At 41.5% G+C, this 27,906-nt stretch overlaps 1 protein-coding gene and 1 pseudogene across 1 annotated transcript; one reads left to right on the top strand and one right to left on the bottom strand.

The window, feature by feature from the left end:
- Positions 1-614: 614 nt before the first annotated feature.
- Positions 615-27,758, bottom strand: STAG3 (STAG3 cohesin complex component). Its single transcript, XM_037054954.1, has 33 exons — positions 27,584-27,758; positions 26,447-26,549; positions 25,898-26,014; positions 20,642-20,738; positions 19,870-19,946; positions 19,379-19,583; positions 18,774-18,925; positions 17,110-17,183; positions 16,192-16,315; positions 15,569-15,667; positions 15,283-15,362; positions 14,862-14,969; positions 14,492-14,606; positions 14,228-14,333; positions 13,935-14,038; positions 13,610-13,702; positions 13,398-13,487; positions 12,944-13,144; positions 12,775-12,845; positions 12,577-12,664; positions 11,080-11,160; positions 10,906-10,998; positions 10,596-10,764; positions 10,333-10,469; positions 9,656-9,757; positions 8,973-9,121; positions 8,614-8,742; positions 8,357-8,514; positions 3,190-3,364; positions 2,819-2,920; positions 2,451-2,529; positions 1,315-1,374; positions 615-1,042 (listed from the first exon to the last, which is right to left on the bottom strand). The coding sequence occupies exons 1-33, from the start codon at positions 27,754-27,756 to the stop codon at positions 1,034-1,036; spliced, it is 3,720 nt and encodes a 1,239-aa protein (XP_036910849.1). The 5' UTR covers positions 27,757-27,758; the 3' UTR covers positions 615-1,033.
- Positions 3,379-4,007, top strand: LOC118992753 (60S ribosomal protein L28-like; annotated as a pseudogene).
- Positions 27,759-27,906: the final 148 nt, after the last annotated feature.

Raw genomic sequence — 27,906 nt, 5'->3', positions numbered from 1 at the left:
TAGTACTTTATGGCAATCTAAGTGAAAGATGAAGGTGGTAATGAAAGGAGAGATGGATCAGAGAGATATATTGGAGAATGACTTGACAGGACTTGGTAAGAACTAGCTGGGGAAGGCAAAAACGAAGAAGGTGACGTCAAAGACTTGCATTTTAGGGTTGGACACTTAGAATAACTTCTAAGCTACCTCCTAATTCTCAGATACTGAGATTCTATAAAATTTCAAGTTATTGAGGGATGAGGGCTTACAATCACCCCTGGAAAGAACCCCTAGGTGAAGGATGCCAAGTGTATGGACTGGCCTGGTCTCATTGTAGGTGGGACAGGCAGGTCCACCCTCCAGCCGATCATGATACCACCCTTCCTCTTCAGCCTAAACTATTCTCAACAGATAAACTACTCAAAGGCAGCCAGTCTCTCCCTAACTTCTCCGCCTTGCCCAGTCTCTCCATCACTGAGCAGCAGATCCTTGAGAACCAATATAATATAAGCACCTGGGGTGTGTGCAGGGCCGCCCCTGCACACCACACTATGGAGCTGGGCAGGGCCATTTAAAATACCAGCAAAGACCTGATTCCCATCAGTTTAACAATCTCAAGCCACACCTGGACCCAGCTGACTCAAACATGTTTATTGAGCTAATCACTAGGGCACAGAAGAGGCTGGGAAACATGTTCCAAAAACAAAGGAAAACTGTTACGCTCTTTCAATTCAACACAGGGAGGTAGTGCCCCTCTCAAATACTGAGGTGAAGCCCCCACCCCTCCAAACACAGCAGGAAATAGGCGCTATGCTCAAACACAGAGGAACAGAGCAATGGTGCATTAGGAATGATGGGGCTCAAGGCTTCTCTATGCCAACATCATCAGAGAAACATTGAATTAGAAGGGCAAAGCCCACTTCTTATTCCTCTCAGAGACCAGGGCTGGGGCTGGACGTTAATGGTTCATTTTGCTTCTTTTCCTGTTTGCCTTTTTCCAAGTGGTCATACTGTTGAGGTGGTGGGTGGAGATAGGTAGGGGCGCAGAGTCATGTCAGAAGTCCTGTATTGAGAAAGTTGAAAGGCAAACACAGATATTAATAGACCACAGGGCAAAGAGATGACTGCAAGGTCCTGCAGATGACAATTCTAATTCCCCTCCTGCCCCCTTTCCTGGCTAATCCTAAAGCTCTGGACACAGCTGAGAGGGCAGGCCATGGCCTGTGGCGTTTCTTTCTATTTATTTGGCAGGTACACAATGACCTGCCAGCACATCCTAAGAATATATCACTCCTCTTACTCTGCCGTCCGCAGCCTGTTTTGGGGGTCACTCACCTCAAAGTTCAGCTCTGTAGAATCCAAGAGGTCCAATCCAGGCTCACTTGGGTAAGAGTGCTAAAAGGAATGGAGTCAAAAGTCAGAAAGGTCCTTCCCTAGTCCCATCACACTGCAAACAATCACAAAGTTCCTTTTCCAATAACAAGTGTAAGGGCTGCAGTAGGTCCCTGAAGCAGTCAGGGAGAGATTAACAAAGGCAGGGTGGGCGGGAAGTTCAGGCCTAGGCTTCCCAAAGTCATCAGAGAAGTGCCTTCTCTTCTGACGTGCTGAGTCCCTTCAATTCGTTCCATGTTGGAACCTGAGAATGGGATTTTTTTAGGGGTCTTTAGGAAAGACTACAGAATTTTAATTGCAGACTTGCTCGCTAGTCTCTGGTTTAAAGATATCATTGTCTGGTTTTTCCTTCTGAGCACAGAATCTCCATTCTCCTGCTTTATTCCATCCTTTCTCCTTCCCCTCAAAGAGAAGGGAGCAGAAGAATAACAGCAGCAGACACACAATCTTTTTCAGTTTATAATCATTTTTATTCTTTTTCATTTTGTATTTTGTGTAAAAGCTTCATTTTAAAGATGAGGAACCTAAGAAGGGTTAGAGAGCTAGCTTTATGAAGTGGTAGAATTGAGGACTCTCAGGTCACCTCAAATTCCATGCTTTTCCTACTCAACTGGCAGCATTTCCTACTGGGGAAGCAGTCGGGCTGGGGCAGAAAAGGGAGGGGATGGAGGAACAGGGACTGCACAGCCCTCTAAAGAGACAGGAGGAAAGGCAGGGTGCCCATGTGCCCATGTACATGCATACATTATGAAAAGACTTAATGAATGGGCTGTAAGACTAGGCTAAATGACCTTTCATCTCTAGCTCTAGGACTCCTTTCAGTTTAGATTCAGAGGCAAAATACTTATTTGGAGTGCTGTTTCAGTCCTTTCTGGTATTTTTTGCATTTTTTAAATAAAAATAAAATCCCAGCAAATGCAAAGCAACTTCAAACCTCCTTCCATTAATCTGTGATGCTTTTAAAAAGTATCTTTCAGGGACAAAGACATCATCAGGACTGACAGAGCAGAATCACTCTAGTTTCTCTTTCTCATATGTGCATCTCATATGAGGGAGAAGGGAATGCTGGGTCCACTCACCTTGTCTGGATCTTGCCATTCTTCACCTGACTTGTTCTGAATTTCTAACTCTTCTTCATCCTCTTCCATAAGGCTGAGTCTGATGGCAAAGAGTAGAGGTTTCCAAACTGCTTTTCAAGACTCCTGAGAATTTCTCAGAGGCACCCCAGGGAGCAATAAGTACAACAGGTTCCCACTCCTGTTTTAATCAGCAACTCTACTCTTCTCACAGTTTTATATACTAGAGTTCCACATTATATTGGAAAGAAGTGTTCTGTGGTTAAAACAATTCCACAAAGCATCAGCACAGAGCTTTGGATAAGGGGAGAACCCTTTCACCATGGGTAACAGATCTGAAGTGAAGACAGAAGATAATGAGAAAAGCTCACCGGGTCAGCCGGTTGCCCAGACCAGGACCTGAAGGGTTGAAGACAGTCTGGAAACGCCGTGGACTCAAGAACCTTGACCTCTGGGTGCCTCTAAGGAGTTGACTGTTGGGAAGGGTGTAGGATCAGTGACAGGTATGTAAAAATAAAGAGTAAAAAGAAGAGATAAGGCGGCCAGCATTAAAGGGGAGAACAGCTCAGAGTATAGGGAAAAAGAGAAAGTGTAGAGCTAAAAAGATTGAAAAGCATTGGAGGAAGATCCAAGAATGAGAGAGTGCTGCAGGGGAGAACAACAGAACAAAAACAGCAAGATGGAGATGGCAAGGCACCAAACTAAGAAATCAGATACCCAGATTCTCCCTCTCAACCCTCACCCTTGGGTGAACTCTGATTCTGAGCCACCTTCTTCTTCCATTTCTTCCAGCCCCCCCAGGGGCTGCCTATTCTTCACAGCCGTGGAGGTAAGAGTGGGTGTAGGTGGGATGCTGTTCAGTTGCAGGCTTTCCTCCTGGGATGAAGAGATGTCCTCTCTGTGCTGCCGGGAGGAGCCTGCAAGGAAGCAGATGCACATAAACTGTAGACCAGGTACTGCCATGGACAGTTTTATTTTTTTCAAGACCTGTATTTTGGTTAGAAAAAGTTAAGAAGGAAATGGAAAACCTAAATGGCCTATGTTATGACTAAAAAAATGAGTGTAGCCTTACATACTAAAAGAACAAGGATTACAGAAGTGTACCTAGTACTTTCCATCTCTGGCCAACACAGTAAAAGCTGCCACCACGTCTGCCTACCTGCAATGGATAGTCATATAGAACTGCTCCAGCTTTCTGATAAACAGGAATAAGCAGACATACAGCATGGACCCCAATGATCTGAAGGCATGCAACTCCTTCTCCTCTAATGAGCTGATTCACCACAAGATGGTGGGTATAGAGCCAGTGGCTGATGGCAAAGGTGTGGTGGTCATCGTGAAGCAGAGATGGGGACAATGAAAGCTGGCCACCTCCTATGCACAAACCACCATCAACAGAATGCCTGGGCCACCCTGAGCAGCATCCAGCACATGATCCACAAGAACAAGTTCTACTTGGATCTGCACATGGTCACCATATGCAGGGCCAGCACTATCCTGGGCAGCCAGAAGCCCATGATGGTGAAGAGGAAGCAGGTCCACCTCACCAAGAGCTTCTGAGCACCACAAAGCAATAAAGATATCAGTGACTTTTCTTAAATAAAAAAAAAAAGTCCTGGCTGGTATAGCTCAGTGAATTGAGCACAGTCTGTGAACCAGAGTTGCTGGTTTGATTCCCAGTCAGGGCACATGCCTGGGTTGTGGGCCAGGACCTCTTTGGGGGCCACATGAGAGGCAACCCCAGATTGATGTTTCTCTCCCTCTCTTTCCCCCTCCCTTCCCTAATCTCTAAAAATAAATAAATAAAATCTTAAAAAAATAAAATATTTTAAAAAGACATGGAGGGACCTTAAATGCATATTACTAAGTGAAAGAAGCTGATCTGAAATAAATAAAAAGTATACCTAGGACCTAGCTAAGAAAAACTTACTACAGAGCTTATAAAATAAGATGGAAAAAAATGTAAATATATTTTTCATATATGAACAGTAACATCTGAACATGAATGTGAGAGGGGCTGGTCTCAGTTAATAAATGAAGATATTTAAGGTCCTATTCATTCAAGATTTCTGTGGTGAGAAAAAGCTTAAAATGGCAATAGAGTTTTGGGACCTGAAGCTATGACAGAAGGGGTGGTAAGGGAAAAAAATGGAATACTGGATTTTCAAAAAGCCAGAAAAAATGAGATGATTGCAATGTTGGTGTAGTGCTGATACAAAGGGTAAGTAAAGAACCTAGTTAAGAATCTCAAAAAGAAAAAAAAGAAAAAAAAGAAGAATCTCTCTCCTGCAGAGATCTGAGAAGGTAGAGGAGAAAAAAAGAATCCAAAATGTCTCAGAAAACCCAGGTAATACTATTTGAAAACATAGGTTAAATTGATATTAATATTTGTCATCTGTAAATATTCACACCCCATTACCCTCCCCCCTTATGGCCATGCTTATTCACTGAAACCAATGACCTGGAAAAGTGAGGAAGAGTAGAGCTACAGATAACAGGAGGGAGCCACAAGCATGAGCTTGTAAACGCAGAGAGGAAACCTTGGGCCCCCAGGTGGATCCCCCTAATCTCCCCAGCCTATTAATGGCATAATTCCCAAGAACTCAGCCTTTGGGCCCCTCCTCTGCCCCACCCTCACTGGCTTCCTTAGCCATTTAGCCTTTACACCTTTAAATACCAACTCCTAAATTCATCTCAGCTTTTGCCTCTCCCCTGAACTATAGATTCCTATTCCCAACTGTCCATCCAACATCTCCACCTATAAAAACATGGCTAATACAAAAGTCCTGATCTCACCCACAGCCCTGCCCATCTCCTATTGATGCCATCCTTTCACTTGTTAGGCCAAAATTCTTGGAGGCACCCTCACTCCTCTGTCTTATATCACACATCTGGTTTGTCAGGAAGTGCTACTGGTGATATCTTGGAAATGTATGTCCAGAATCTGGCCACTTCTCACCACCTCTGCCACTCCCCCCACTGTATCCTGTCTCATCTGTACTCCTGCAACAGCCTTCTCAGTGGCTCCTTTGCTTCTACCCTTGCCCCTCTTGTCAGTTCTCAACATAGCAGCTAGAGGAATGCTTTTTTTAAAAAAGATTTTATTTATTTATCTTTTAGAGGAGAAGGGAAGGAGAGAGGGAGAGAAATATCAATGTATGGTTGCTTCTCGTGAGCCCCCTGCTGGGAGCTGGCCTGCAACCCAGGCATGTGCCCCGACTGGGAATCAAACCACAATCCTCTGGTTCGAAGGCCCACGCTCAATCCACTGAGCTACACCAGCCAGGGCCAGAGGCATGCTTTTAAAACATAAGGCAGGTCCTGTCACTCCTCTGTTCAACTCCTACAGTATACTCTCATTTCATTCCATGTGAAGTCCAGTCTTTACTCTGTGCCATACATTCTAGGCTCCTATGACATCTTTGTTCTCATATCCTACACAATCTCCATTCGGTGATTATGTACAGCCAAGGGAAAACAGAGAAGACCAGTATAGCCAATCTCTATTCAGCTACACTGGTCTTCTCTGTTGTTCCCTGAACGTGCCAGACACATCCCCTATCATGGCCTCTGGATGGGGTGCCCCTCTGATAAACTATTCTGATATATACCTAGCACCCTCCCTCAGCTGCTTTAGGTTTTTGCTCAACCTTTGCTCTCTACAAAGCTTCCCTTTGATCACTCTCTACACACCACAATCCCTACCTCATCAGTGTTTCCTGATCCTCTTCCATTTTTTCCCACAGCATATTATCACTACCTGACACTCAAAAGAAAGGGATAGCTGTCTTTTTTGTTTGTTGTTGTTTACATCTCCGGCACATGGTGCTCAATATGCATCTGCTGAATGAACAGTGGAACTAATCTTTTTAGTGTCATCCTACCTTTCCAACCCTGTTTTAGGCAAACCAATCAGCACATCCATGTGTTTTACCTAAAGCATAGGTTCCTGTGTTTGCTTATGCTATGCTGCTAGTACATGGTACTCATTCTTTCCTGATTCAGTGTATGTAAATTTTACCCATTTTTCAAGCTCCAGCTTAAATTCCATATTCTTGGTAAAATCTTCAAAGATCAACTAAACGTAAAGTGGCAACTTCCTTCCCCAAATTCTTTAGCATTTATCTTTAAATTCTCAAATGCTCAGGAAGTTATCATTTACTGGTGACTATTCATAATTCATATTTTCTACAAATGTATTTCCTCTTTCCTATTAGATGGTAAGCTGTTTAAAGATCCTTCATGGTCTCTAAAACACCTAACACAGTATGTTGCATATAGTAGGTCCTTAATAAATAATTTATTAGCTAAATTATTAAAATAAAGTTTCCTGGTAGTATAGGATAATTTTAGGTGGTATACTGAAGACATTAAAAAGAAGTCATACCCTCCCTCACAACATATACAAAAACTAACTCAAAATGAATCACAGACCTAAATGTAAGAGCAAAACTAAAAAGTCTTAGAAGAAAGCTTAGGTGTAAATCTTCATGACCTTGAATTAAGCAATGATTTCTCTAAATGACACCAAAAACATAAACAATGAAAGAAAAATCAAATAAGTTGGATTTCATCAAAATTAAGAACTTTTGTGTTTCAAAGGACACCATAAAGAAAATGACAAGAAAACCCACAGAATGGTAAAAAACTTTTGGATATCCTATCAGATAAATGACTTGTATCTAAAATATATAAAGATCTCTTACCACTCAACAATAAAAAGACAAAACAATTTTAAAAGTAGCAAGGGATTTGAATAAATATTTCTCTAATGAAGATAAATGGTCAATAAACACATGAAAGATGCCCAGCATCATTACTTATTAAGGAAATAAAAATTTAAACAACAATGAGATACCAATTCATAGGCACTGAGGTGAATAAAATAAAAAACACAGACAATGACAAATACTGGCAAGAACATGGAGAAACTTGGGTCCTCATACACTGCTTTTGGGATCATAAATAATGTGGGCACTTTAGAAAACAGTTTGGTAGTTCCTCAAAGAGTTAAACATGGAGTAATCATATGACTGAGCAATTTTACTCCTAGTACAGTCCAAGAGAACTGAAAACACATGTCCCTGAAAAAACTTGTACATGAATGTTCATAACAACATTATGCATAACAGCAAGAAAGCAGAAACAAACTAAATGTTAATCAACTGATGAATGGATAAATAAAATGTGGCCTATCCATACAATGGAATATTATTTATTATTCAGCCCTAAAAAGGTATGAAATATTGATATATGCTAAAACATGTATAAAACTTGAAAACATTATGCTAAGTGAAATAAGTCAAACACAGAAGGCCATGTATTATATGATTCCATTTCATAAAATGTCAAAAAATAGGCAAATTCAGAGTTACAAAGTACATTAGTGGTCTTGCCCAGGGTTGGGAGGGTGGGGAGAACAAGGAATGACTACTACTATTTTAATCACATCAAACTTGTGATCTAGGATGCCACTTAAGATGATACTATATAAGAAATTTAGTTTAAAGAAAAAACCCTTATGTGAATTATAAGATAGGTGGTGATTTGAAGGTAAAAAATATGAAGGTGTGTAAAAATATTTACAATTTGCAAAATCACAGAATACAAGGGGCGCCCCAAATGTACAGATCTTAGCTCAATCTTTGGCTTTATCATTAGTTTCCAATTGATTTTTCATGGAGGTTTGCTTTTTTCAGTTGGCTAAATAGACCTTGATAAAAATGAGTACCCTTAATGGTAGTAGATGCTCAATAGAAGATTTTTTATTTAACCAAAGGCAAAAGTTTGAAGTAGGCAAAAGACCATACGCTGCTTATCCACATAGTGGCACTAAAGGAAGTAGTGCTGGGGACCCTGAAGCCTGTACACACAGTATATATACATAGGACACATACATGGCACTCTACCTTCAATGCGCCTCTTCTTGGAGTGGGGGTAGCCCTGAGGGTTGGTCTCTGCTGTGTTCTCCACAGGGCTGAGGGAGTGGCAGTAAATGGTGACTGAATCCCAGGGATGGCCAGGGGTCTGGGAGACACGCTGCAGACACTTTTCTAGGTAGGACAGTCTAAGCAAGGGGTGGGATGAAGAGGCTGAAATGATCCCTGGACCCTCACCATCCCCTTCTTCCCTAATCCACATCTTAATCCACCTACCCACAACTTACAGTAGCTGCTTGTCCTGATGGAAAAGTCGGGGGGAAAACTCTGAAAGGAGCTCCAGGAATGCAAGATTTGGAGGTTGACTGGAGGATCCAGCTGGAGGAAGCTCAGACAAGGAGAACTTGATACCCTCCCTTGGTTGGACAGATTTATTTTAGGAAAGGAGTCCCTTTCCACTTCTGTCCCAGGGCTGCCCAAGTATACCCTCCTCCTGTCCCCCAGCTTGTCTCCCATAGCTGCCCACCTGCCAACCTGACTGCTCATCCTCCCCTCTAATACCTTATTCCTGCTCTCCCTACACAGTGTTTGACTTAAACTTCTCAGGAAAAGTCAAAACACTGACTTCCAACCAATACGGCCTTACTTGTGCAGCATGACCACAATGCCACGGTTCTGTAGCTGCTGGGGTCCAAAGCTCAAGGCAAACCTCCGGGCTAGGTCCCTCATCTCCATGAAGGCTGGAAGCTCATTCAGCCCCTGGGGCCCCTGTTCCTGCAGCAGTTCTGTGTACAGCTGTGTCAAAGTCACATGATACATTTGAGAGCAGGAGAAACAAGGTGGACATAGAGGAGCAGAGCGTTCCCTTCTCTGCCTAGAAATTCTGAAGGGCTTGGTATGCTGTCTGCTACTTTTACTCTTTCTTTCCTCTTAGGACACTATCCCTACCTCTGACCCCTGCATCAGAGAGAGCTTTCACCCCTGCTCTACAGCAATAAAAAACAATGTCTGTAGTAACCAAAGGATGCTGAGAGATAATAGATTTTTAAAAATTAGAAATTCCCTATAACTTTATTGTTGGTGTTCCTAAGTAACATCTAATAGTTGAACTGCTATAGAGTTGGGGTAGAAACTGTCCTTCAGTTAAATATTTCTTATGGGTCTAGTAGTTATGAAGGAGATATCATGTACAATAACAGCAAAAAAAAAATCAGCAAATTCCTGCTCTTGAGGATCTCACATTCTAAATGGCTTCGGGTGAACAGAAAGTCTGTGAACTGTACAGAGGGCATGCCACAGCTTTGAGGCACTCCAGGCAGAAGAGCCTACCTGCTTGAGGCTCAGCAGCAGGATTTGGGAACAATGACTTCGGTCAATCTGTCTTGCTCTAGTTAATGTTTCCTTGATGATATCACCATAATCATTGTAAAACTGAGGGAGAAGAAATGGAGAAGACAGTGTTTGACTACAGGAAAAGACTGTTTCTGTTTGGTTTCTTCCTTCACATTCCTAATTAAGTCTCCTTCCAAAAGTGACTTAGTGACACCGTTACTATTTGACCCCACTAGAAGAGAAGTTCTATGAAGCAGGAATGTTTTTCTATTTTGTTCAAGGCTTTGTCTTTAGTGTTTGGAATGATGCTTGGCACATAGTAGATGCTCACTTAACAGAAATCAATACAATGGTGGATTGAAGAAACCAAGATATACATCTAGGCATCTTATGAAAACTGATCCCTCTTTTTTTCCTTCTTATATTACCCCATTCCAGAGACTGGGTTTACACAAAAAAATATTTCCTCTCCAATGAACTTCCTCCTCCCAACAACTTTTTCTCTATAATTGTTTACTACTAAGTTTCTTTTCTTTGTTCCTTTATTCTAAACTCCTATTGCTTTTTTCTCCTACTTTTCCTTTAAGCCTCATACCATAATCTCCCCTACCCTCCTTTCTGTAGGGCTACAGACTCTGCAGTCATGCCTATAATCAGCTTGGTGCCCACTGTACCTTGTTATAGTGTTTGAAAACATCTGAAGCTGCATCCATCTCCAGCACTCCATAAATCAACAGCTTACAGAATCCTGCCAATAGGCGGCGCCGCTTGTGCAGCTGCTCTATCTGTAAATGGTCCTCCTGGGAATGACCTGGCTCATATCAATCAAATGCAAAGTGGAAATACAAGAACCAAAGGTTTAGGCCTCTTGTCCTATTTGCCTGAGGTAGGCCCAAGACCCAGACCTTCCTCAGCCCCAGGTATACAACTCCTGTACCCTTGCCCAGTTCTCCAGGCTGGATGAAGATGTGGTCCATGAGGAAGCTGGCTAGCTCAGACTGCAGAGTGGCTTCAGGAACAAAGACAAGGGGCCTAAGAAAATCACGTCCCCCTACAATCATCTGAGGGCTGAAGATGAGAAGTAGATCACTTAACAAGACAAAAGCCTGTTAGGGAACAAAAAGAATGCTTAAAAACATCAGAACATAGACCAAGATCAATATTACACAACTAATTTCTCCTTAGAAAGGGACTGCTCAAACAATGGGAAGTCTTGCCTCCTGGGTCCCTCTTGAATAAATGCTCACCTGTTCCTGGATCTCAGGGTCCACATCCGAGAGGCAGCTTTGGCAAAGTTCACAGAAGGCCACCATTCTGCCCTTCAAACTCAAAAGCTGTTTCTGTGGAGACAGTGCCTTCAGGCGAAGGAATGAAGACACAGTGCCTTCATTCCCATTCCCCCTACTCAGGCCCATATTCACCTGGGAAGCACCTGCTCCAGAAAGGTGGGTTAGTGTCCAGAGAATGGAAAAATAGACAACAGTCAAGGCTGGCAGGATCACCTGTAACCACCAAATGTTACAAAAATGAGGGATAGGTCAGGAGAGTAATAAAAAGATAGGGAGGGGAAAAAGAGAAAAGAAGAGGAGGAGAGACAAATAGGTAGATGTATATGAGGTCTGTCTGGAAAAAATCCAGCCATTATTAATATAACAAGAACAGTTTGCACAACAGCAATGTAACCTGGCAGCCAAGGAGAGTGGACTGGAATGCGCATGCATGAACAATGACACCTTCACTGTACTAGTCAGTGGGGGTGGTAGTTGCTGTTGAGTGAGCATGTGTAGGTACTGCATGGCCATTCTATTCAAAATGACTGAGTAGAACAATGAATTTGCATCAGATTTTTCATTAAGCTTGAACACTTCTTATTGGGAGCTATTTAGATGATGCAGAAGGCTGCAGCTATAGGCAACTAGTGGTTGGCCACTTCATTGCAACATTATGCCCATTCATGCATCATGTCTCACGCAGTTTTTCTGGCAAAACACCAAATCACCCAGGTGACTCGGCCCCCCTACAACTCAGATTCAGTGCCCTGCAACTTGTGGTTTTTCCAAAAACTAAAATCACCTTTGAAAAGGAAGAGATCTCAGACCATTGATGAGATTCAGGAAAATATGATGGGGCAGCTGATGGTGACTAGGAGAACTGTGTGAGGTCCCAAGGTGCCTAATTTGAAGGGAACTGAAGCATCATTGTCCTATATACAATATTTCTTGTATCTTCTTCAATAAATGTCTCTATTTTTCATATTACATGGCTGGCTACTTTCTGGACAGACTTCGTATAAGGCAGTAAAAAGAGACAAAAGCCGTGAAGAAGAGAGAAGATGAGTTTAAGGGGTGCTCCAATTTCTTTTCTGCTATAAAAGAAGTGATTCCAGACAATCTTCAGAGGATTTTATCCTGGATAAAAATGTCACCTCTGCTTAATTTATTTGGTCTCCTAGAATCTGTCAATATTATCCTTGACTCCCAGAAACCAGAGATGATGGCTGTTTTCAGGCATTGAACAATACAGTTCAGCCCTGACTGATGTTGCTCAGTGGGTTGAGCACTGCCCTGGCAAAGCAAAAGGTCACCGTTTGATTCCCAGTCATGACACATGCCTGGGTTATGGGCCAGGTCCCTCGTTGGGGGCATGGGAGAGGCAACTGATTGATGCTTCTTACACATCAGTGTTTCTCTCCTTCTTTCTCCCTCCCTTCCCCTCTCTCTAAAGAGTAAAATTTTTAAAGAAAATAAAAAGTACAGTTCACTTTCCAAGAGTGAAATGGAAGGAGAGCACAAACATGATCTTCTTTTGTATCCACTCCACATCCCTAGGACTGGAATTGCCTGGGAGAATTTGCTACCTAGGACACAGGGCCCTTAAAAACTCCTCTCTGCCTCCACATCTCCAACTTGTCTACTTGCCTGGTGAGGAACCTGTCCTGTGTCCACAGCCTTCCGGATGAGTCGGTAGCATGGCTCATAGAGCTCCCATCGTGTTAGGTCATGAGCACTTGAGTGGAGAGGGAGGAGAGGGAAATGTTACACCAGAACAGAAGGTGAAGAATCAACTCCATAGACACCAGTAGAAATCAAAGAGGAAGCAGGTGGTGAGCTGCTCACTTGTAGAAGGCAGAGAGGCGCTTCAGAGTGGCTGCCAGGCTATATACCTCATCTTCATCTAGGAAGGATGACTGAAGAAGAAGGTCCACAATGAAATTTTCCTAAGAACTCACAGACCCATGTTCCCTGTCCTGTGGCCCTCTCCCTGTCATTCAGCCCCAGTTCCTACCTGCAGCAGCTCTTCAAGTTCCTGCTGGAAGCGGTCAGTCAGCAGATCGACTAGTTGGCTACGGGTAAAGTCCACTCGGCTGAAGAATGTGAATTCAGGATTACAGAGCAGATAGAGGGCGTGAGCTCCAGCCTCAAGCACTGCTGGGTCTGCATGCTTCATCACCACCTCCTGGAGTTGCTGCAAAAACAGCTCCAGGTGCTGAGGAAAAAAATGGTGGGAGAAACTAATGCTGTTAGGGAGGTGGAGAGGACAACTCTTCTGGAGGGGAGTATAGCTAAGGGAGACAAGAAACAGTGTTAAAAGCATTAAACTTTAAAAAATAAGATACCTAAGAAAGGGAAAACTGATTTTTCAGAAACCTAGGTTCTTGAGAAGAACCAGATACTAGCAGTAGAACCTTTGGCCCTAGCAGGGAAGGAGCAAGGTAGAGGAAATACATCTTCCTCCTCACCTTCTCTAAACGCCTGGTGCAATAGATGTTGAGGTCAAAGTAGTTAAGAAGCTGCAACAGGGGGGCAACCTTTTCTGCATCAGCTGAGAACTGTGATTGAAAGGGAGACCAACTTGTTATCTAATACACTGCTAATTCTTACTCCTATTTCTCATCAGATGCCCATTTTTCACCCCTTCCTTCCCAGATGCTGAACAGTGAGGCAGCTCTACCTTGGCCAGGAGCTGAGGTAGCAGGGGAATGAGATGCTCAGTCAGCTTCACCTTGTCATCCGCTTGGATCTTACGTTCTTTAGGGGTTAAGCCCTGGAATTAGAGTCATTTGAAAGTGTGGAAAAGGTGTGGAGAAACACTGGTATGTGTATCCCTCCTCCCCAGGAAGGACGAGAGTATTTAGCAGTTTCCTTCAGATTTTTCTTCTGGAAATGGAATTCTTTGAGGGACAGAGTAAGGGGCACCCTAAGCTAAGACTTGAAGATTGATAATACCTGCCTGGATTTAATATTGCCAATCAACCCAAGCCATCTCCATGCCATACCTTCCTCCCAGTGACCCGTCCCACAGGCGGATGACCCTCTGAAGCTTGCCGAACACTGGACACAAGGATTTCTATCAGTGTGTTCTCCTGTACATCACCCAGGTCTGGATTGGCAAGAGAATGAAAAACAGAATCATAGATTAGCCACCTCCCATATCCAAGTCTTCCCCACCACCCTGTGTCCCCACTGCCCATTACACTTCTGCCTTTTAAAATATAGGAAAGAAATCTCTCCCAGTTTCCTACTAGGTAAAAGGCCCCCACCCTGCCCCCAGTTACCATATGATACGCACTCTGGTCCTTCTCCAGAAGCAAGCTTGTCAGACTCTCCCAGTCCTTCAGCTGAGATCCTGCACAGTCCCACAGACTGTCTACTAAGTAAGCAGCATGGTCATGGAGCTGTGGAAGAAGGTACCCATTAAGTTACTGAAGTCACATTAAAAAACCCTAGGAAGTGACTACTGATAAACCATGTTTCTTCTTCCTGTAGTTCCCCCATCCTTCTCTACCTACAGGTGTTACGCACAACAACTAAACAGCTCCTTCCTATACGTCACCTCACTCTCCACAAAGAAGGACAGCAGAAGGTGGAAGAAAGTCCTCTGAGCTAGTGGACTTCGGCGTCGCTCTCTCCCACTCACCATTCTTGTCTCATATTCAGGGTAGAAGAGCCTGGTAGAACAGACACAAAGAAAAGGCACAGCACAGGAAGAAATAACCACCATGGAGGGAAGAAAAAAATCCAAGAAGAGGTATAGAGAAAAGAGGTTCAGAGCTAAGGGAAGCCCCAAGGAGTGAGAGGGAAAAGGAGACCCTGAGAGACTTTAATAGGTATGGGGAGTTCTTAGCAAGATCAGCAGCAGGCGAGAGAGAAAAAAAACAACAGAGGATGGTGTTAAAGGAACAAATGAAAGGAGCCCCACTCACTTCCAGTACAGAAACTCCCCTGCAGCAGAGGCCAGGGCTCGGTGAGAGGCATACACAACAGGGTAGATGCTCTCACAGTCTGCATCTGTCAGCACCCCTTCCATGTTCCTGTCAAGGGAAAAGGAGAAAAAGGAGGTGGGTATAAATGTAGTCTTCTGGCACAACTGAGGCCAGAAACAGAAACAAGCAAAAACAATAAGGATTAACTCACAAAGAACTTTTAAATGAAGAGTAGAAGACAGAGGAGTATGGAGAGTTAGAGAAGATAGGAGATCTTGCAACTCAGGAATGACCTCTTTCAATCTGTACATAAGGGAGAGTCAACCTATGCTAGGTGGAGGGATAGGACTCTAGAAGGGCCTGTCTGATGCTGCAAAGGTGCAAGTTCAAGAAGCTTGCTTCTCTACTTTCCATGACTCACTTAAGGATAAGTATAAGCAACCTGACGGCCTCCACTGCCACATCGTACTCTCGGTCCATGACCATGGATACCATCCGATCCTGCAAGAAGGAGAACATTGCTCAAAACTTCACTGTACCCATCCCCAAAACCATGTTCTCTTAGAATCTGATTCCTAAAGAGAGGGTGTAGAAGCAGATGCTGCAATAGCTATAGCTTTATCAGAGCAATAGAAATGGAAAAATGAGGCAGGGCAATGGGAACCACAGGAAAGAGCCAAGCACAGGAGGTACTGTCCCAATTTTACCTTGAAGCGGCTGGTAAAGAGCTCTAGGCGTGCGATCAAGTCCCGGTTGCTGTACAACTCTTTGAGAGCCTTCAGGCACTTCAGACGGACCTCTCGATGCTACTGAGGAAAATGGAAGTATGACTGACGACTCCTTTCCTCACCCTCACTGGGCCTCCATACTATCTCCCCCTTCCCCAGATTACTCATTCCGGGCTTGGGTATCCTCTACAATGAGGATTCTGAGATACCTTAAAGACAATTTACAGCTATCTCATTACTTAAAAAATAAAAAGATCATAGCGATATTTAGCAATCATAATGGAAAGGATCTCTGGTTATCACCCCAGCACCTATGCTATAACAAACCATCAATAATGTTCTTGCTTTTTTATACGAAAAGTCTTTCTTTCCCCTACTCTGGTTTTGAGGTGTTTTATTTCCTGGATAGGTCTTTCTCTCTTCTACCTTATCCTATTCTCTCCTCCCCAATACTGAAGAAGTTTCAAGGTTCAGTATCTTGACAGGTTGATTACTGATCACTAATCAAACACTGAAGTGGCAGGACCAGGAAAAGCTGAAGTGTCCTAGGGCAGGGGAAAGAATGAGGGCAGTAAGGAAAAGGAGATGGACTCTGCTCTCACCTTATCATGCAGGGTCCAGCCAATATATTTTAAATAGCTATCAGTGAGGAAAGAGGCACTGTAGCTTTGCATCCAAGACCCAATTTCCTCGATGCAGATAGCACGAATCTCAGGAAGAACATCTCTAGGCATAGAGAGATAAATTGACCTGTATCACCTTCTTTCCAAATTCACTTTCCATCCTACCTGATGACCTCTCTGTCACAGAAGAATTTTTCTTGACACCATGTACCACGCCTTTCACTACCTCTTCCCAATGTAAATATAATAGACAAAAAGTAAACCTTTTCTTTATGTTATCAGCCCATAAAATAGTTAAACTTATCTTTCTTGTCCCCTTTAAAAACTAATTTTGCAAGTTAATTTAACTGTTGGCCAAACAGTGAGTGTTTTAATTCCACTCCAAGAAAAGATTAAATCAGTTAACGAGTTCTGAAAAGGCAGAGGCAAAAAAATCTAAAGAATGAGAAACAAATACAGATGCTCTTTTTAACTAATTCTACCCATTTAAACAGTATAAAACTCCCCCACTTTAGCATAGTAAAACAGCATGCTAGGCTTGGAAAAGGCTTGCCAAACTATACATCCTCAGAAAAGCCCTTTTTGCTTTCCATTCTTATCCTCTCAAGTATCTAGCCCCAGGAAAATGGGAGAGGGAAGGTATTAAACGATGCTAGAGCAGAAGAATACTCAGCAATGCCCACCCTCTTATTTGATCTCCCAGAAGAGCTTACAAGATCCTTTATAGGTGAGGATAAACTAAACTTCATTAATTTTAAACATCTGTTAGTTAGTGCTCTAGCTGCATTAGTTCTAAGACTAACCAAATAACTCAGAGTTAAGGAAGGGGCCGTGTTACTTCTACAGACTCTGTAACTAAGGACCAGCTCCTTCAATGAGAAGAGCCCGTTAACTCACCTATACCGATGTACAAAAACACCCCTGAAAAGGGCATTCATCATCCCCTCAATCTCCTCTTGATGCTCTTGGAGCTGAAGGATAGGAAGGAACAGGTGGATGTTTCTTGTACTTGAACAACATAAGGCCACAGAAATATGAAAAAGTATGGCTTCTGCCTGCTTCCTATTTATTATAGGACATAGTCTGAACCCTTGGTATCCTAAGTTCCCTTTAAACCTTCTAATTCTGAAAGAACCTGTATAGTCAACTAATATCTCAGGGGCCTCTTTGTATATGGAAAAAATAATATTTCCTTTGCATCTGGTTATTTTATTATTTTCTTAAATTTTTGAAAATTTCATATTTAAAAGAAGAAGGAAAGGGAGGACAGAAGGAAAAAAGGTAGATCATCAGTACCAAACTCTACAGAAGTTTGGAAAAGGGAATTTGAGAAAAGGCCATTATCTAAAGGGATTAGAAAGTTGCTGATTTGAGAATGACTTCAAAGAAAAATGAGGACAGAAGCTAGGCAACAAAAAGGATTCAGATGAATATTAAGAAAGTTAGGAAACACTTTCTCACAGAAGCAAAAAATAAGGGTACAGTTCAAGAGCTTCCATATATCTTATAAGCGAAGAGAAGAAAACAGCAGGGAAGGAGGGACTAAAGAAAAAAAGAGGAATGATAATTGATAAAGCAAGAGCATGGAGAAGTACAAAACAAAAAGACACACTACTGTACATAAGATTTGAGACAGAACTAATACACATAAGGTTTAAGAGCATACTGGCAGTGAAAACTGAAAAAGAGAATGAAGTAGAAAGTTTCCTTCTCTAATGATTAAGCACAGAAGATATCTTTGGTAAGGACTGGGAAAACAGTTAATTAGTACAGTTAGACATGGTGAGTCCCACCATCTGAAGATGGGAAAGTCTCAGATAACAAGGGAGAGTGGGGGGGAAAAATCAGTGTCTGTCTCATGACAGACACAGCTTTTGAAGTTTTAATCAGTGTAAAAGATTTTGTTAGGGCTTATGTCCTCCAGTGGTCTTTTTTAAGTTTCAAAGGAAATAAAGCAAGTATCTATTATGTGCCAGGCTAGGTAATTTACTCATTATACTCTCCATAAAAAGGTAGAATTATCCCCCTTTTAAAGAAAAAGAAACTGAAACCTAGAAGTGTTACTTAAGGCCCTGGAGCTAGTAGCTAAATAGAACAGAATTTAAACTCAGGAGTGACTGAAGGGCCTGTGCCCTTTCCATTCCTTAAAAACTTGGCTCCCCCAGTCAGTGGTGAGCCTTAGTGGTGACCTGCATACTGTACACTTGACAAGAAGGTCAAAACTTAACTCCTTGCATGAGATGTAGGCACAACACTTAAATACTCCTAATAATGAATGTAGACAATGGAAACTGAACAAATGTGGAATTATAGAGAACTCTAAAATCTACAAATTATCAATGGAAATGATAATAATTGAGCCCACATCCCAGAAACAAGATGAGCACGCAATGACCTCTAACAGGATGGATCTATTAAACTACTGCCAGCCTCCATTATTCATAATGTAAAATGATGCTTGGGGACCTGTGCCTTACCAGAGAGAAGTGCTTGGGGACTGATACGGTGGGCTGTGGCAGCAGCAAATGGAAACTGGGAGAGAGGCAGAGAACACTTCTCACCTCTTTCCGTTTCTCCAACAGGCTCTCCAGCCTCTCAGGTGCTCTCTGTCCTGGCCCTTTGTTTCGTTCAGCCTCATACTGGCGCTGATTGTTGTCTTTGTGCAAACTCAGTTGGAGGGCTACTCTTACGAGGGAGGTCATTAGCTTCATGGCTTTGAGTCAGGAAAAGCAAGATAAGGAAATCATCACTTAAGTCAGAGGAGAGAGGATAGGTTCAAAGGAGGAGGAAATAAGGAGCAGTAAAAATAAAAAGCTAGAACAAGGTCACCCTCAAATTGCAAGATTCACTGTTCTGGAATGGACTTTTTCCTCCCTAACCCCTTTGGGCTTCTCTTAATCCTCAGCATATTCCCAGTGGTGAGCTATAAGAAACACAGGAAAGCTGGAAATTGTCAATGTGTCCCATCTACCCTTTTTTACAATTCCAGTAGTAGAAACTTAATTTGGTTTGTGATTTAAAAAACAAACATACAAACAAAAAAAACCCCATGGCCTTGAAATAAGCAGCTAAGATGCAGGAAGGAAAGAAGATCCAGGACTACAGAAGAGAGGAAAGTCCTAATAATCCCCAGGAGAACATTTACAGAGTAAAAATGAGTGCTCACCAGCCAGGGTGCTAGTGTGACGAAAGGCACGGACTTGGGAGTCTGACAGGCCAGTGAGCAGGGAGATGAGGTTGTCCATAGGAAAGCCATCATAAAGGAGACTGTACTGACACTGATAAACCAAAGTCCTCACAAATTCACAGAAACTTCCATGGAATTTCTTCCAGGAGGGACCTGGAGCTGTCAGGGGATAGTCTCCTGAGTCCTACACAGGGTTTATGAAAAGATTGGGAAAGTTATTACCAGGTATATGAAGCAATAGGATGTCAAAACCCAATAGTATAGTAAGTATGTTATCTTTGTTATACCGCATTTCCTGCTATTTTCAACTCTAGAGGTATATTCAGATAATATCTATGGGTCTCTTTTGCCCCCATGAGATTGAACTTCTTCTAAAAGCTATCCTATTTCTCCAAATCAGAAAGAAGGGGATAAGGAGTCTTGTGTTTTGAAATAGGAGTTGCATAATAATCTTGGTCTTCTCCTTCCACCTCATTAAACTGTTCTGTTAGGTGCTGGATGATCTCCGAGTTGGACATCTTCTTGAACATCTCAGGTGTCACAGTGCCTAAGGAATGGAGGAGATGAGATATTTACAAGGAAAATAACAAGGCATCATGACTCTTTACATATACGTACGAAAATGAGCTCGGGAATATATCAAAAAGAGCTTAGGTGAGGAAAGAGAAGACCCAAATCTGCTATCATCTAATTGTATATCTAATATAAGGCAACCACTCCAGAAAACCCAAAGGAATCAATCAGTGGAAAAGTACAGTTACAAAAAAAATCCAACAAACAAAAAACAAAGACAGCAATACAACACCAGATTCTGGATTCTTATAATACAACCTGCCTAAGACTACCTGCCCCAATAAATTAGGTCATGGACCCTGGGGGCCCATAGTTTCAATGAAGAAATATGTGATAAAATGGCTAACAAATAGGGAAGAAGAAAATAAAATATTATTTCATGTAGAGAAAGGAAAACTAAAAGGTGTCTGATGGTCCATTTTTAATTTGTGACTAACATTAGTATGACTACTTGCTTTTCCACAAAGGGTTTTATCTCCAAACCAACAGTGATCCCTACTGGATACCTATTTGCCACTTAACAAGGTAGTTAAAAAAGTAAAACTTTTTTTATGATTTACCTTCTCCCTTCATTTAGGAAATGTCCAATCCTACTTGTCTAAATGGAAGAAAGTTTCATAACATAGGAGCAGAAGGCTAGAGACCAGAAAGAGGTAGATGTTTCCTCACCTTTACATCCACAAGATTGAATGAAAAAGTTAATGAGCTCCAGGAATGCTGCCTCTTGGTTTTGTTTGTAGCTCTCCAGCCACTCATCCACCAAAGACTAGGAAAACAATGTGGATAATTTATATTTTGGCAATACGACAATCTAGAAATCCTGTATGATCTTCCCAATTGAAGCATCTAAACTTCTGATTAAATTTTAAAAAACATCTTTTAAAATGTATTGCTGAACTGGAATGAAAGGTAAAATTCTGTATAGTCCAAAAATGAAGTGAAGGCAGCAATCCCTAGAGATAAGCCAACTGACTTTTGCCGTGAAGGTTTCTATTAAGCCCTGGGAACCCCGACTTTCTGTCCAGAAGACTGCCTGGACATCAGAGCATAGGAGATGGAGCCTAACAACTTCCCAAAAGGAGGCTCCTGCACAGAGTTGGGTCCTGCAGAGAGTCATATCCTCATGAAAGGAAGATGAGAAATAAACCTATGTGTCAGAAGAAGACAACAAGAAAACTCTCTCGCTATGATCTTAGTGTTAGGTGGAGGGACAAAAGAATTCTCCTTTGAGAATTCATAACCATAAGCCAGCTCACAGGTCTAGATATGCAGTCCAGATTCCCACCCCCTTATATAATCATAATTATTGCAATCAGAGAACTTAATTAAAAGTGATTCTGGAGTGTTCCCAGTCAACTACCAGAAGCAAATGCAGATTCCTTTCTTTAAATCTAACTTCAACCCAGGCCCCAAAGAATTCCAACATATAGAGCTCCATGGCAAATGAGCAGATCATAGTAAAACCTAGTAACAAAACAAGGCACTGAAAGTAAGAATCGTCCCTGGCTGGCGTAGCTCAGTGGATTGAGTGCGGGCTGCAAACCAAAGTGTCGCTGGTTCGATTCCCAGTCACGGCACATGTCTGAGTTGCAGGCCAAGTCCCTACTTGGGGGCATACGAGAGGCAACCACATATTAATGTTTTCTCCTTCCCTTCCTCTCTCTATAAATATAAATAAAAATAAAATCTTAAAAAAAAAGAAAGTAGGAATCGGCAGGAGAAACAGATAGCAGAATTATATTCACAGACTTTAGACACTGGTTATCACAGATTATAAAATTGTTATGTTTACTATGATTAAAGAAATGAAAGAGAAGCCTGAAGGTAGAAACAAATAACAATTAGTTTTGAAAAGGGCCAAACAAAATTTGCTGTGGTAGAAAATGTAATAAATAAAATTTTAAACTTCAATTAATGAATTAAAAGCAGATTGGGCCCTGGCTGGTATAGCTCAGTGGGTTGAGTATGGACATGTGAATCAAAGGGTCACCAGTTGGATTTCTAATCAGGGCACATGCTTGGGTTGTGGGCCAGGTCCCCAGTAGGGGGCGTGAGAGAGGCAACCACACACTGATGTTAATTTAAGAAAAAAAGCAGATTGGACGAAGAACAGAAGATGAGTAAACTGAACAATTAAGCAAAAAAAAAAAATTTATCCAAAATGCAGCCCAGAGACTAGGAGAAATAATGAAAGAGCTATTTAGAGACATGGAGAATATAGCAAGAAGTTCTAATGGTATCTAATTGAGTTATAGAAGATAATATTTGAGATTAGACAATATTTGAAAAAAACTTTCTGTAATTGTTGAAAGACACCAATCCTCAGAGCCTGAACACTAATAGATCTTAAGGATGATAAAACATCCTTTAAAACATCAGAACACAAAAGCAAAAAATGTCTTGAAACAGTCACAACAAAAGGAGATCACTTACAAAGAACTGGCATTTAACACTTACAAACAAAAACATATACAACTTACATTTACACAAATACATTAGCCCCTAGCCATATCTGGCTATTTAAGTTAAATCAAATAAAAATTAAAAATCCAGTTCCTAAGTCACATTAGCCATATATCAAATGCTCAATAGCCACATGTGGCTAATGGATACTGTACTAGACAGTGGTGACAAAGAACATTTTCATCCTAACAAATTGTTGTATTAGACAGCACTAACTCAGACTGATACCTGATTTTTAGTAGCAATAAGGGAAGTTAGAAGGCAGTGAAATAATATTTTTAATGTGCTGAGAGGGAAGAAAAATTTCATCTTAGAATTCAATATACAGCAAACAATCTTTCAAGAAAAAGGGTAAAGAGACCTGAGCAGGTGGCTCAGTAGGTTAGAGCATTGTCCCATACATCAAAAGGTTTACAGGTTCCAGCCCTGGGGGTTCATCGATGTTTGTCTCTCACATCAATGTCCCCCCCGCACCCTCTGTCCCCCTTCCAAGTCAATAACAATATCCTCAGAAGAGGATTAAAATAAGAACAAAGGCAAAGACATTTTATACAAGGAAAAAATAAGTTTGTTAATAAACTCATATCAAAAGAAATTTTAAAAGATAAACATTGGACAGCAAGAGAATGATTCTGTACAGAAGATCTGCAATTTCAGAATGAATGACAAACAAAAGGATAGAAATGTAGTTACACACAAACACTGTATAAAATAGCAACGTCTAATTTTGTGGAGAGGAGGAATGGACACAACTAAAACACTGTACGCAAGCATGTAAACTGGAAGGAACAATGGAATTAAAATGTCCTCAGGTCCTTGTGGAAGGCAGAAATCCAAGAGCAAGCAAAGAAAAGGGAAAAACAGATAGGAAAGCAAGATAAAGTAAAAGCACATACAATGGTAGAAATAAATTCAAATATATCAGTAGGGGCAATAAATATAAATGAATTAAACTCTTTTGTTAAAGGAGAGATTGGACTTCCAGTCAAGATGGAGACATAGGTAGACATTCTTTGCCTCCTTGTGCAACTACAGAAAGAATTACAACTAGAACTCAAAACAATTAATACCCAGAACTGTCAGGAAAGCAAACTGTATGGAAGTCTGACAACCAAGGATTTAAAGAAGCCACATTCATCCAGATGAGTAAGAGGGGCAGAGTCTGCAGGTGGGTGGAGGGGCATGGAAACATGGTATGGCACAAAGAGGCAGCAGTGGCAGAATGGACAGTCCCATATTCATGTATGGTGGATAAAAATCTGGAGGGATACCTTGGTAGTGAGCAATTCCAGCCCCAGGTCAGACTGCATAGCCCAGGGTTCCAGAGCCAGGAAGATAAATCCCCGTAACTTCTGGCTGTAAAAATCATTGGGGGTTGGGGTGGCAGAAGGAACTGCTAGACTATCAGGAAACTCTGTTTTAAAGGGCCCATGAAGACTTAGAACATATGCAAACCCACCCACTCTGTGATTCTGCACCAGGGCAATAGCTGGAAGAGTGCCAGTCAAATATGGGAAATGACTGAAGTGATGGGAAATGCGCAAACCTCCAGAAGCCTGGCAGTGGCACTGTCCTCTCTCTGAGACCTCCCCACACAGAGCCACAAAGTAGTGAAGGGGGTTGCCCTGCCTGGTGTTTACCTAAGGCTCCCCAACTCACTATTTACAGGTGCCTTTTCTATAATAGGCCACACTACTAAGACAGGGAGAACAAGCAGCTCTACCTAATACGCAGAAATAAACACAGGGAGGCTACCAAATTAAGGAGACAAAGAAAGATGGCCCAATTGAAAGAACAGAACAAAACCCCAGAAAAACAACTAAACAAAACAGAAACAACCAACCTATTAGATGCAGAGTTCAAAATACTGGTGATCAGGATGCTCAAAGAACTCATTAAGTATGGCAACAACATAAAGGAAGAAATGAAGGTTACACTAAGTGAAATAAAGAAAAATCTACAAGGAACCATCAGTGGAGGGCAGGAAGCCAGGATTCAAGTCGATGATTTGGAACATAAAGGAGAAATAAGCATTCAACCAGAACAGCAAGAAGAAAAAGAATTTTAAAAAAAATTTTAAATGTGGATAGTATAAGGACCCCCTGGGACATCTCCAAAAGTGCCAACATCTGTATCATAGGGATGCCAGAAGGAGAAGAGGAAGAGCAAGATACTGAAAACTTATCTGAAAAAATAATGAAAGAAAACTTCCCTAATTTGGTGAAGGAAATAGACATACAAGTCCAGGAAGCACAGAGAGTTCTACACAAGTTGGACCCAAAGAAGACCACACCAAGACACATCATAATTAAAATGCCAAAAGTTAAAGATAAAGAGAGAATCTTAAGAGTAGCAAGGGGAAAGCACAGACTTACCTACAAAGGAGTTCCCATAAGACTGACAGTTGGTTTCTCAAAAGAACTTTGCAGGCAAGAAAGGACTGACAAGAAGTATCCAAAGTGATGAAAAGCTAGGACCTACAACCTAAATTACTCTATCCGGCAAAGCTATCATTTCGAACGAACGAAAGGGCAAAGTGCTTTCTGAACAGGGTAAAGCTAAAGGAGTTCATCATCACCAAGCCATTGTGGAAATGGAAACTATTCTACATCCTCAAGCACATGTAGAATAGTTTCCAAAAAGGACTAAATGCTTAATCATAAAGCTAATCTCCAAGTTTCAAAGACCACATTTTCTGACATTGCAATAGTGTTAGAAATCATGACAAAAATATAAATATAAAAATTGTTTGAAAATTTTAAACTTCTAAAAACTATAGAAACCTATACTACACATCAATATGGATCTCAAACAATTGAAATAATTAAGTCACAGAACACTATAGGATTCATTTATTTAAATTAAGGAACACATTAATTGGTGATAAAACCACAATGAAAAGACAAGGAAATGATTAATAGAAAATTCACTCTAGTGGTTGTCTCTGGGTGGTGAGGGGACTATGGGGATAGGGTAGAAAGAAGATATACAAGGGCCTCTACAGCACTATTAATATTTCATTTCTTGAGCTGGGGCTGGAGATCTGGATGATCATTTAAAATTTTTGTAAACTACATAAAAGCCTTATATACTTTTAGATGATAACAGAATTATAACAAGTTATAAAAAATGTGGAGAAGGAAAAAGGAATTAGGTATAATTGTTAGAGTGTGAGTAAAAAATGACAAGGGTGAACAAGTCGCCACCATATCCAAGCTTTCTCGCTAGATTTTCCAATGCCTACTTGCTCTGTGACAGTTAGGAAAGGAACTATCTTTCTCATCTAAGTCTCCCTTTGTATCATTCCAAGGATTCACTTCATGGTCTTATCTGCCTTTCCTGATATAGGTTATATTCATTAAAATGTCCACATCAAATTAAGTTTGTAGACACCTGTCCTTATCTTTCCACACTACAAAGAGTGAGATGGTATCAAGAAAGAGAAGTGAGACACTGTTTTACCTGCATGTCACTTTTGGCCGCTTTCACAGCATCAAAGAGATCATTGGCTGGTGGCTCTGACTCTTTCTGGCTATGACCACGTACCATTTGAGACCCCTTCTTAGGGTGTTTTGCCACCTGTTAAGTATAAAGAGATCAGGGATATGTTTAAAAAGTGAAAGTCTTATTAACACTTGGTTTCATCATCACATCGGTAGGCTTAAGCTGCCAATTTTATACAGCAGTTTGAGTTACTGACTCAAATCTAAAATAACTAATTTTAATACATAACTTTTTTTTCCTTTCAAAAAGTCCCTTAGCCCAATAAACAAAGATTTATTCATTTAAATTAAGGCACACATTCATTGGTGATAAAACTACAGTGAAATATTCCTCTGAATCCTAATACCCTCCTCTTTTGTCCTTTTCTCTTCAAAATTTGCCTTCTTCCTCCTAACACTCTTTAAGTCTTGTTTTTTTTCACCAAACATATCTCCTGAGCCTCTTCTAGGTTTTCTTTCAGCATTTCCCAGAACAGGTTTGAAAACAAAACAAAAGGGACTAACTCACTGGGGCTGTTTTCAGTGGTCGTTTTGCTGCTCTCTTCTTCACACTGCGTTTCAAGCTGTCTTCAAAGTCACTGTCTTCATCAGCTGACAAAGAAGCACTATCCCTATGAGGGAGTGTGGTTCTCCTTAGATACAACACCCCAGAGTTCCTCCACAGAAAAGGGTAAATAAATTATAATTTCTTTTTCATCTCTAACTGTACCCCTTCTCCATGAAGTATGTATTCAGATTTTCTTTAAGAAGAGATGAGCTTACTGATACCCGGAAGTAGGGACAAAGTCTTAAAGAAAAACTCAGTTGAATAAAGCAATGGAAATGAATGAGGAGCTAAAGTAAGTGAAGAACAACCTTTTACTAACAGTCTCTCTGAATAAGAAAAACAAACGATATTTACTTAAGTGAGCAGAGGTATAACTGCTGTGTAGAGAAAAATCAGCACAGCTTGGGGAATCATACATTACTCATACATAAACAGGAGATTGATATGGGCCTGGAGTTTAATCCCACCCTGGAAACAAAACCACATGTCTGATTGATTACAGTTAAATTTGCAACATAGATCTGGTCCTCAATAGTGGCACTGACAAAAACAGAAATGATTTGTAGGAGGCGAACTGAAAGAACTACAGGATAAATCAGATCTTGTGTAAGACTGTATTTTTTCCTGCAAAGATTAAAAGAACGAGTTATTATAACCTTCACCCCAAAGGCTCAAAAGTGGTAACAAATAAGGATAGATGAACCTGTATATAAATCCCCAAATTAAAGCACTACAGGACATCAACTACAAAGCATATACTGCATGTCAGGCAACAAATAAAGAACTCTTTACTTCCCCTTCCACTCTCTCCCCCTCCCCGCCCCCACTAGAGGCTGTACATACTGAACATATATTAAAGAAAGGGTTCGACAACTTGGATGATGGATTTTAGAACAGAATGTATTATTCTTGATCTGTACAACATGAACAGCAACTAAAAACAGACACCAGAACTGGAGGGGCGTCACTGTTGTTCACCAGAAAAGTATCTTTTACATTTTCATGTAGTCACACCCATTTTACTATTAAGGCAGTAAAAAGAGCGAAAAGCTGCCAAAAAACCAGACAAGCTAACAATTTGTCACCAACTCCACTCACCCCTCTGAAGTCTGGTCCGAGTCCCTGTCTTCACAGGGCGCATTGACATACAAACTGGAAGACGCAGACAAGGCCCTCTGTCCACTTCCCATTGCTTGTTGCAGTGGGGAGGACTCACTGCTTGGGGAGGAGGAGCCATGGAGCCAGGAAGACGGGGATCGAAGGGTAGGCATGGTGGTCCGGCTGGGGGAGGAAAGAGAGGAAAAGGTTTCTTTCCAACCACTTCCCCAGCTCCGACCACCCGCTTTCTTTCCAGAGGAACTGCTCTGGAACTTGGAGGGGGGGGGGGCGGGGGCACACACACAAAAATAAGACAGTCTTGA

This window comes from Sturnira hondurensis, unplaced genomic scaffold (assembly GCF_014824575.4).
Source record: "Sturnira hondurensis isolate 20B ecotype Veracruz unplaced genomic scaffold, ASM1482457v3 Scaffold0008380, whole genome shotgun sequence".
Classification (NCBI taxonomy): domain Eukaryota; kingdom Metazoa; phylum Chordata; class Mammalia; order Chiroptera; family Phyllostomidae; genus Sturnira; species Sturnira hondurensis.
Note: the sequence above shows the minus strand (reverse complement) of the source record. Positions and strands in the feature narration are given on the sequence as shown.

Coding starts and splice junctions, on each gene's coding strand:
- STAG3 (XM_037054954.1), bottom strand. CDS start 27,756: ATGCCTACCCTTCGATCCCCGTCTTCCTGGCTCCATGGCTCCTCCTCC. Junction 18,926..19,378: donor TCACACTAGCACCCTGGCTG/GTGAGCACTCAT, acceptor CCTGACTCAAAG/CCATGAAGCTAATGACCTCC. Junction 1,375..2,450: donor AATGGCAAGATCCAGACAAG/GTGAGTGGACCC, acceptor CATTCCTTTTAG/CACTCTTACCCAAGTGAGCC.